The following is an 11,344-nucleotide window of genomic DNA, read 5'->3' on the forward strand; positions in this document are numbered from 1 at the left end:
ATTTAGGATACTTTTTTTTTCTAAAGAAAGGACTCGAACTGAGATAGCAGTCACAGGACACCTAAATCTTGCAGAGAAAGAGAATTTATTGCCCCATTATCAGGAGAAACAAAGTTCTTCCCGCCTCGCTCAGGCAGGACGACGCCGTTAGCATTCAGAGGAAAAAGCTGACCATGACCAGACGGAATCCTGTGTTTGAATGGAATTTATGCATCAGGTATGAGCTGTATGAATATGCAACAGGTTATTGTTTTTAGGGGTTAATCCTCTGTTAACAGGTGTCCTTTTTCAGGCTTATGCTGCCCAGAAAAAGGTACCTGGACATCCATAACTCTTTGTTGTCTCATGTTGTTCTAATCCAAATTGTCCAAATTATTATTCCTCTAATTGTATTACTATTTTTATAACCATTTTATTACTATTAAACTTTTAAGATTTTAAAAACAAGTGATTGGCATTTTTCACAACTGTAACTAACAGAAACCGAATTCCTAGAACTCGTGCCTTCCCATCACCTACCCTCACTTCCTCCCTTGTCCCATCCTCCAATACCAACATAAAACCAGAGTATCTGCCCATACCTCCCCTCTCAGCAGTAAGATCCACAACATCCAACACCCACCAAATTAGACAAACAGCTAATCCTAAGTACAAAATTATCACATTATACAAATACATGGTAAGGGCTGTGGTAGTTCACTTAGCTGTTCTGGGGTTGCAGGGTTTTTTTGGTACCAGTAGTGATGTATAATAAAGGAACTGTCACTTAATTCAATCAGGTTTTATTCTGGATGTTAGCACTTACATTTTTAGAAAATGGAACAAAAGGCTAACAATAAAAAAATAAATTAGGAACTATGTAGCAGCAAGAAAAGTCATGTCTTCTTTTTCTTATTCTTTACTTTCCTCTTGGAGAATATGGCATGTTTCATAGCTAATCTTTTACGGATCCTCATTTTTATTCTCTTTCGAGTTTTCTGCCCTTTCTTTTTGTCAGGTCTGTAAAGTAAAAAAAGGAACATAGAGATTAGAATAAAATGAAAAACACACATCTCTGTACAAATACATTTGCTGGTATTCTAAGTAAGTATATGAATTATGTGGCAGTATGTGAAGTACTGTCACAAAAAGTACAATGAACGGTACATCTCAAAATGTTATGGTCTTTCAACTTCACAAAACTGTCCACTTTATTGCCATTATACATTCATTTTATGTATTTATTCAGCATTTAAATTTACACAGATATTGAAAATAAGAAACTCACTGAGTACAAAAAAGCACACACAGAGTTTCATGCTGAATATATAATGCATGTATAATAGAAAGACTTAGAAGGAAGTATGTTGACGTTTAACACCATTAGGAAGTTAAACTAACTAGCAAGTGGATTGTTTTCTTTCTCTGACAAAAGATGTCATAATGCAAAACACTGAGTAATTACAACAAACATACAAAATTTTTATTAGAAAAAGAAATCTTAGTTATCTTCTGCACTGAATCAGCAAAAGAACTAACTGATGGCCTGAAAGTACTAAAACCACTCTGGCTAAACTGACAGAAAAGTATCCTCCTTGACAGAAAAAACAGATGAGGTTTCATGAAATTCTTTTAGCATCCTTTTTAATTTTTTTAGTCAAGGAAAAAGAAACATTAAGATGGAAATTTTTTAGATACATAAAATGAAACATTGCTACCTTTTGTGTGCCTAAGCAAAACCTGGACATGAAGCAATACACCTGTACCATCTGCCATCTAGCAGGCATCTGATGAGTCTCTGGAGACTGACCCAAGAGGATAATGGTCTGAGTCTCACTGGGTAACATAGGTACAGCTTTGGGAGGGAAAATCTGCCTTCCACTGCTACAGCCACTCAAGTCCAAAATCACAGAAAAACCCACTACTCTGGAGAGGAATTAATGGAAGTGCAGTCAATTATCCTGAACTGGAAAGACTGAGCCATCTGCTGGACCATCTCTTAGCAAATCCCCTTTCCTCTTTTCAGTTAGTTCCATCTGAAGACAAGCACACACCATTTACTTGGCTCTCTGATACATACAGGTATGTGTACAGTGCTGTTCTGTATGTAACAAAAGGAAAATCATGGAAGAATAAAAGTACTCCATGTGATCCTCATTAATGGTGGAGATTTAGATCATACTACAAAAAGCACCTGAAATACCAGAAGGAAAAAAAGCAAAATGTGCTATAACAAAGCAAAAGAGACAGGAAGCAGTAACTAGTGACTCTTTAGTGACTCTTATTATATTGACTCTTCTCTCTGCCCCTTCATGAGGAATTCAAAGGGGATAAAAGCGTTTCATTACTTCAATTTTCAGTCATCTCGACAGAGTCCCATGCACCAGTCACCAAGTCTGCAATCCATATAAATCAGTTTTGAAAGAAAACCCACAGACAGGGAATTGGGAGCCCCAGTAAGTGACCTGCCTTTTATCCCACCCTCCCTTCAGTACATACTCCCCAGCAGTGCAGCAAGTGGGCAACAGGGAAAGCTGACATCAGCACCTAAAGTGGAAAATCATCTCTCTCTCTGTGAATTGATTCCCTGACATAGGATCTCAACCCAACTGAATGCTGCATTTTAGTGTATTAATGCAGTATCACACTTACTGCCAAGCTGCTCTGCTGTGGGACAGACTGGGACAGGCACTGCGCTTGTGACCTGCCTTGCCACAAACGAAACAGCCACTGTCACTCTTCCCACAGCTGTGCTTCTCAAGAGTGCAGCACTTGCAATTGTCACAGTGAAACCAAGCTGAAAAATAGATAACATGATTTATGACCTTGGAAAAGTTTAAAACATTCTGAAACTAAGCTTTAAATACAGGCCACATTACCAGGTTTTTAATTCTGGATTAGCTTTACAAAGATAGATGTGGTCACCTTCTGGTCCCTTAGCACATTACTAGACATACTGTCAAATTAAGTGTGAACTATTTTGCCATTAGAACTTTTATCCTGTGTGTCATCTTCAAAACAAAAACAGTGCAGATGTTACAATGTACTTACAGATTTTGATTGTTGTAACTGTAACAAAGATAATGGCTTCATAAATTTATACAAAGGTATAAATACAACTAAATTTGTGCATGAAACATAATTTTATCATCATCTCTCAAACGTCCTTGCCTACTTGTTTAGGAAATTCAAAGTTTAGAAAATTAGGAAATACTTATATGACAATTGGAAATATTTATGTTTTGCCATGATAGATATAAATGGGATTTAGTGTGCCCTGGCAAGAATTTATTCCACTTCCACACAGTGCAAGTACAGCTAAACTAAAGAATAGTAACTTGTGTGAAATTGAGACTTTTTGTTTATTCTATGTCTTCTGAATTGTGTTTTACTTCTTTCACAGAATATTTTCTGGTTCGGAATTTCAGTTTCTTTGGACTAAATGCACTTTTATTTAGAAAATCTTTTTCTGTACTTACAGGGCTTTACACATTTTTTGCAAAGAACACAATGTTTCCATCGTCTGCCATCCTACAAAAGACAAATAAATGGTTTTGTTTATTGAACCCCCCACTGATTTTATCTTAAAACAGAACTACTCCTGTAGGGTCCCCATAGGAGTTGTTTACAGGAACAACTCCTCTGTAGGAAGGACAGTAACTCAGAAACAACAGTCCTGAGAATCTGTGAAAACCACATATGAAATTTTGAAATTAGCAAGTTCTACAACTTCAAAGCCTGAACAAAAATGCATGTGTCAACAGACCACAGCTGGGTAAATTCTGGTCTAAGTGGCAAGCAGCAAACTTGTCCTGTCCTCTTTGCAACACAAAGGAATTAGGGAAAGAGAAATTAATTCCCAGTAGGTTATGGAAGATGTACAGTGAAGGTAATAATAAGTCTGTGAAACTGAACTGCTGTGGGTTTCCCGTGGAACTCAGTATCCAAACAGGTTTTTACCAAAGCAAGTACTGCAGAGGTTGTTATCTGACTGCTGCTAAAACTTCCATTCAGAAAGAAGTGAAAATACTTACTTTTGATGTACATAAATTGCATATCTCACAGTGCTGGTTACCAGAACTAACATATCGCTGACATACAGTGCAAAATCTGGGAAAAAGATGTACTGGTTCACTATTGGCTCACAAAACAATTAATTTTATACAATCTTAACAGCTAATGTAAGGACTGCAAAATCACTTTGTTGAATTAAAAATTCAATCTTTGCTACATAAATGACCACTTTGGCCATTTACAGACAGTACATCCACAGAGTAAAATTCAGGTCAAATTACCAACAGTATCAGTAGTAAATGAAACTAAATTCCTCTCTCCTTGATGCTTCTCTTACAAGTTCATTTTTTTGCTACTGTATTAACAGCTGATTATCAGACATAGCTGTAAAATTCTCTTGTAGATGTAGACAGTATTTCCTACAGACAAAATAAGGAATCTCATAATTCCACACTGAAAAATTTAAATGTCTTTTTAGACACTTCAGCTCTCCTACCCATTGTTTATATAATATGCAACTTTAGAATGAGAGAGAAAAATGTGGTCTTAATGCTGGCATCCAAGTTAGGCAAGACACCATGGAACAGCACCATCCCAAACTCCTTTGGAGACTTTATGCCCTAGTTAAGAACAAAGACACTCTTTCAAAAGTCACCTGAGCATTAATATATCTTACCTATATCCCTCTTCTTCAGGAAGCACAATCACACTTGGGGTAAGGTTCGTGAAAATACGGACAGGAGACTGTCTACGGCCTGTCTTGCCATGTTTATACAGTGCATGATTATCATAGTCTACCTAGAAAAACAAAACCATAGAAAGATTCTAAAACTGAATGCCAAGCACAGGCAGAGCTATTTACATATGTATTATCTTTATAAGTGCCTTATGAAATGCTTGTATTTATATACAAGACTCTAACCCCAAATCAGGTTACAAATTCTACATGAAGTTTTTTGTTTCATTTACCTGTAAATTTGTGCAAACATAGTATTAGGCTAGACTCACTACACTTCAATAATCATCTTGTACTTATTCCTTTTTGCTTGTTTGCATGGGATATGTAAGATAACATTGCAGCTGATTACAGAGCAATCTGCTGTATAAAAGTATCTATACAGCTTGGTTTGTCAGTACAAGGGATGACATCTGAACCCATCTCAGAAAAATTATAAAGTTGCAAATCTAATCAGCCTGCTTTTTCCAGCACTGCCTTCAGAGACTTGTCACAAAAACTCTCAGCTGTGAACACTGGCAGGAATGCAGTCTAGCCTAGCATGAGTTTTCCACTTTCTTCAACAATTTTCATTCCACAAGACTGTTCAGAACATCAATACCAGAATTCATGCAGAGTTGTTATATGAAAAAAATAAACCTTTAGCATCATGAATACCCATGACTAAGCTCTCAAAACACACTGAAGTATGTGTGTGCCTAAACTATGTACTGAAAGGATACAATACTGAAGAAGCTGATGCCAGATTATTGCTTCATCACTGACAAGTTCACTTATTAAGTAATTCCAAACATTTCCATCACTGTAATTGTAATCTGATGTTTTGGAGTTGAAGTTTTGGAGATGAAAGACCTTAACTTTGTAATATATATGTTTTGGTTTTTTTCTAGGCCTGGGCACTACCCACTGACATTGAACATATGTGAAGAATGAAATACTCTTTATCAATTAATCTATGAAGAATTAAATACTCTTTATCTGCAACAAGCACCTGTCAGAATTAGTGCAAATTTGTTATACTGAAAGCCTGCCAGAAGAAATGAGTTCATGGATAAATGACAGGTGAGTTAAAGATACATAACAGGAACATGATCAAGTTATCACAGATACAACTAATAGAAATACAGAATCCAGGCTTCACATGAACAAGGCCCAGCTATATAGAAGCACTGCCACTGCACCTGCTTTCACTCCTATTCCTTTCACATTGCACACAACTGGTAATTGGCAGATTCACTGGGTTCAGCCATACCTGGTAATCCATCATACTGAAGCTTGGGAAAAAGTCAAGAATGCGAGACTCAAAGAAGTATGGGAATATCCAGAACATGGGCATCTCTCTGTTGTCATGACCTAGTAATGAAAAAACTTGGGGGTACATAGGAGAAAAACATAGTACATGTAGCATGAGAAATTTACAGTGGACATTCCAAGTACATAAACATGGATATGTACATCATGTTGGGCAGAAGCACTAGCTCTCTTAGGCAACAGAAAGTTTTGGCATATTGGACATGTGGACATGTAAGTGCCACGTAACTAAACTCTTGATATCCACTTAGGTTGCTAAGAAAATTTACTGGTTTGATAGCTTATTTTTTTCTACCTTTAAAGTCCATTTTAATTGCAAAGTAGATTTGCAAAAAAAAAAAAAAGGGGAAAAGTTTTTAAGATTTTAAGATAGACTTTGAGAATTGGGCATTACTGAACTAAAAATATCAGGAGAGTAAATTAGGTACATGATAGTTCACCTTTAGAAATTATAACATGAGAGCGCTCACATTCACCTGAGTAGCAAGAATCACAAACTTATAGATAGGTACTTTTTCCTTAAAGTGATGTTACAGCACAAGCCACCCATCTGTCTGTAATACATACCTTCTTTTTCTGTCCCCCTCCACATTGCCATCAGTTTTTTAAAGCTAGAAGCCAGTGCTTCCACTAAACCTCCAAATGGGGGATCAGTTACCATAATGACTCTTTCACCATTCTCTTCAAACAAGAATTTCCTGCAAGTTTCACGTGCAGCCTGTAAGAAACAGAGGTTCATTTCCAGGAATCATGATTCAAGAACTGTAAACATATTGTCTCTGGTAATAAACCGATCACGATCACGGCAGAAGAGGGAACTTTGCTTCCCTCTTGTGGAGGTGAATTTCCTCTTAGGTAGCATTAAAAAAAAACAAACACAAAAAATGCACATAGGTTTGAAGGACTGAAAACAAGTGCCCTGTTCAGCTAACATATAAAACATTACTGAAAATCAAAGCATGAAACTGCCTCTTTTTCAGTAGTTCTCTTCCATTCAATTCAAAGTTGACTATTACATTTATGCTAACTAATGTGGCTTACACACCTTAATTGCTGCTTCTATTAAAATGTTTTTAATTAATTTATGTTTGCCCATGATGTTTTCTACTAGACTAGTCATGAGTTTCCTACAAAATTCTGCATCAACAACATGCACTTTTTTACCAAAGCACTCAATAAATTCTTGGCCTTACCTCTCCGCCAAAAAAATGATGATTGAACATGTTGTAGTGGCAAAATTCATCCTCTGTGTAAAATTGTGAATACCTGTAAAATAAATTTTGATAGGAGTAGAAAAATATAAGTAACTTTTGGTCTGTGCTAAGATAGGATATTTAGGGTGAAAACAGACCTCAGGAAAAACATCATCTTTGGGTTCTGATTACTGACAACACATACCAATACTGAGAAATTCTTCAGTATACTTACTTTTCTCATCAACTGGATGTCATTTGTGTATGCATACAGGAACAGAGATGCAGAGACAAGAAAGGGGAAACAACCAGCAATTTATCTCTTAAAGCAGTAGGAACACCCATCTTTGTATATGTTCTTCAGATATGTAAACATATGTTAGAACCCACCTGAAATCAATATCTAGCAGAAGGCTTCGAACATTGAATTCTTCTTCTTGTGACGCTTTTGACTGGATCATTTCATGAAGCCTGAAGTATAATTGGAAGAAATTTAACACATAACTTCAGAAATTTAACATTTAACTTCAGAAATGATCTTGCAAGACAAGATGCTGGGTACTTTACTAAACAAAAACCAAACAGATAGAGGAAATTGAGTGGCCTAAACTTGGGTGATTCCATTTGGCCTGTACTCCAAGTTAGAAAAGCAGGTTAGCCTTGAAAGATGACAATCAGTGGAGTCTCCTGGATCACCACACAAAAACACACAAGGTCAGAAACTCCACATCACTTCCATAACTACCACAGAGATCTGAAGTGTGTATGTGTGTTATTGGCAGTGTTGCCAGTCTTCTTTGGTATATTATAAGTTCAAAACTAGACTTCACCAGATGCTTAGATAATCCCAAGAGGTTCACCAACAGTGAACCTCTTGTTATGGGAGAACCATTGACTATAATCATTAGTAAGCTGTACAACTTTGAGAGAGAAATATTACATGAAGGTGCAACAGTTCTCAGGGATGTACCTGGGTGTTCCAACAGAGAGCACTCGTCTGAATCCTAAATCTGTAAGGAGATTCAGTAGGAACTGGCAACTTCTGTCTGCAAATAAATACTGTGCATTTGTTTTTTTATTCTCCAGTGGATACAGAAGCTGACTTGGGCTTTTCAGCTGGGCAGTGGTGATATCACACAGGAACTGGTGATCTGAGTGTTTTTTCCATTCTGCTGGCAATAGCAATTGCTGGCATTCCTGGCAAAACCTCCTCATTGACAACGGCAACAGAACAAAATTCTTGTACCTTTAAATACAAAAGACAATAGGGAACAAAGTTTAGCAAAAGCCTCTCTCAAAGATAGGAAGGGGAGCCATGGAGGGGTTTTTTAATATTTTAGGAGTTCAGACATTTAAACTAACAATGCAGTTTACACACTGCTCTCACAAAACTCCACAAGAATGAAGTATTATTTATACAAAAAAATAAATTCAAAGGACACTTTGAAATGCATAAAATATTGCCACTAAATATACTTGGAATCTCCATAAAATAACTGGATTAAAGAGTGAAGACTCCATTAACTATGAGCAAAGTCCTGTATGTTTATACATGAAATTCAGACATCACTTATTACTATGTTACCCTTGCTTCTTTTCACAATGTTAAGCCTGTTACTTTTGTAGACTAAAGTCAGGAATAAATCTTTTTTTAACAGAAATTGCTACTGACCTCTTGTAAGCACACTAAGAGCACTACCACAGGAATGACTATACATACCCCCAAAAAAACCCAACCCCCACCCCCAGCTCCTGGGGTGAAAACACCATGCTCTAGCTTAGTGTTTCATGCTATTTCCTTTCCTTTGCCAAAAAACAATCCTTATTTGCCCAAATTCATCTTTTCATATTTTAAAGAATCCTAAAATGTTATCTCTACATTCAGAGTACCTAAACCTGCATTACTACATCTTTACTGCAGAAAATATACATTAACAATACCTGTCCACGTTCTGTCTGTGTGTAAAACAAGGCTGATGACTTCTATTATATTCTTCACGTGCTGCAAGCCTAGCTTCTGACACCTGTAAAATGTGCATACATGAAAAGTTACAAAACTAACAGCTACTGCTGTGTGTGGTACATCAAATCTCAACATGAAAGAAAGGGTGCATCAAAGGTCTCATGCTTCAGCTACTTAGCAAGGAAAAATAATCACATTTATTGTTTCAGAAGAACAAGTATGTCTGCAGCACAGGGCCATGTTGCAAAACAATACAGGCCTCTCATTGTGAATTTAAACTATGCATTTCATTCTCCTATCACATGTAATACTCAGAGAAAAACTCAAAAGGTGATTTTGAGGAAGACAGAAATAGCCATCCTTTCCATTAATGTGTGCCAGCAGTTGTGGTCCCTCAGAAGAACTCTGATCTGATCCTGACAAATTGATGACAGTAGAAAAGATGTCCAAGTCTTGTGTGAAATCACTTCTAAGGCATGACAGCTCCTTGTTACAATCTGCACCTGAGTCTTTAACATTTCAGTCTCTCACACTCTTCTCTGAGTCTTCTACTTTGTCCCCACAAGACATACTCATGGTTTCACAACAGTTTCAAAACATTTGGTCAAAACTTATGGAACTGTTTTACTTAAAGAAGACAACAATAAAACTCAGTACACAAAAGACATCATAATACAAGTGATATTCAAAATGAATGACAAAGAGAAATTGCTGCAGATATTCTGACACTACTGAGCACCATGCCAAGCCCCACCATCCCGGTATTTTGTATACCCTACTGTTGCTTGTATCCAATAGATTTTCTCTATCTTAATTAGGAGAAACAAGGGCATTTTGGGATCAGAAGTACCCAATTTTGTTCAACATTGCAAAGCATTGGCAAACTTCCTATATGTTCTGGCAATAGAATAACAAATGCCAGCTTTGCTCAAAATGTACACAGCCTTTCTTGAACGCTATATTTGAAACATGTTCTCCTGACAGAAATAAGTGCTCAGCTAAATATCAACTATTACACCAAGTTTAGAAAATAGCACTTACCAGAGATTTCTGCAATAAAATATACTTTTAAAATTGCTAAGTAGAGGAAAAATCACCAATGTTTTATAAAACCAAAGAATGACTTGGGATGGAAGGGACATAAAGATCATCCAGTTCCAACCCTCCTGCCATGGGTAGGGGCAACTCCCACAACACCAAGTTGCTCAGAACCCCACCCAGCTTGGCCTTGAACACTTTCTGGGATGGGGCATCCACAGCTTCTCTGGACAGGTTTTCCAGTCCCTCGTCACCCTCACAGTAAAGAACTTCTTCCTAATAACTCATCTAAACCTCTCCTCTGAATGCTCAAAGCCATCACCTCTTGTCCTTCCACTACACGCCCTTGCAATAAATCCCTCTCCGGATTCCTTGGAGCCCCATTCAGGTGTTGGGAGGCTGCTATCAGCTCTTCCCGGAGCCTTCTCTTCTCCACGCCGAAGAACCCAAATAACCGAATAACCCAAACTCTCTCAGCCTTCCCTCACAGGCGAGATCCGCCAGCCCTCTGATCACCTTGGCAGCCCTGGTCTTCAGCACAGCCTTCAGCAGTGCCCTCTTACCTTCTCATCTTCCCACTGGAAAAAGTTACAATCCTTTCTATCCCTACAAGCCGAACAAGCATAGAATCTTCTTCCTTCCTCTTTTCCTTGGCTGGTCTTCACAAACAGAAGCGCGGGACCTAGGGACAAACGCGAGGATAGGATAACACAGGGAACACCCGCAGCCCTGTTTCACTGCTCCGCTGCAAGAGCCGAGCTTCCACAACACGGCCTTCACAGGGGCTGCTGCAGATCAGCCCGCGCCGGGAGCCGAGCACAGGGACGCTGGGGAGGTGAGCCCCGGGCCCGGCTCACCGTGAGGGCAGCAGGGCGCGCCGGGCGCCGGCCCGAGCAGGGCGAGCGCTGCGGGCCCCGGCAGCTCCGTGCCCGCCGCCGCCATGGCACCGCCTCCGTCCCGACGGGCACCGCGCGGCCGGGCTGGAGGCGCCCCCCAGCGGAGCGGCGGCCCCGCGCAAAGCCCAGAGCAGGCCCGGGGCCGCGGGAGCCCCACACACAGCAGCGCTCATTGCTTAATAAACTGCTCGGACAGAAACCATGGCGAGCTTAT

General features: G+C 38.8%; 1 protein-coding gene across 2 annotated transcripts; it reads right to left on the bottom strand.

Annotated features, from left to right (window-relative positions):
• Positions 1 to 766: 766 nt before the first annotated feature.
• ZCCHC4 (zinc finger CCHC-type containing 4) lies at positions 767 to 11,191 on the bottom strand. Of its 2 annotated transcripts, none has more exons than XM_059470370.1 (13): positions 11,092 to 11,191; positions 10,798 to 10,916; positions 9,175 to 9,257; positions 8,204 to 8,479; positions 7,624 to 7,704; positions 7,234 to 7,306; positions 6,608 to 6,758; positions 5,982 to 6,082; positions 4,670 to 4,791; positions 4,014 to 4,089; positions 3,459 to 3,510; positions 2,632 to 2,776; positions 767 to 999 (listed from the first exon to the last, which is right to left on the bottom strand). In XM_059470370.1, exons 1-13 carry the CDS (start codon positions 11,174 to 11,176, stop codon positions 876 to 878), a joined length of 1,488 nt encoding a protein of 495 aa, XP_059326353.1. In that variant the 5' UTR covers positions 11,177 to 11,191; the 3' UTR covers positions 767 to 875. The 2 variants fall into 2 exon arrangements, with proteins under 2 accessions (XP_059326353.1, XP_059326352.1); XM_059470369.1 differs by having other exon boundaries at positions 5,982 to 6,097.
• Positions 11,192 to 11,344: the final 153 nt, after the last annotated feature.

This window comes from Ammospiza nelsoni, chromosome 4 (genome assembly GCF_027579445.1).
Source record: "Ammospiza nelsoni isolate bAmmNel1 chromosome 4, bAmmNel1.pri, whole genome shotgun sequence".
NCBI lineage: Eukaryota > Metazoa > Chordata > Aves > Passeriformes > Passerellidae > Ammospiza > Ammospiza nelsoni.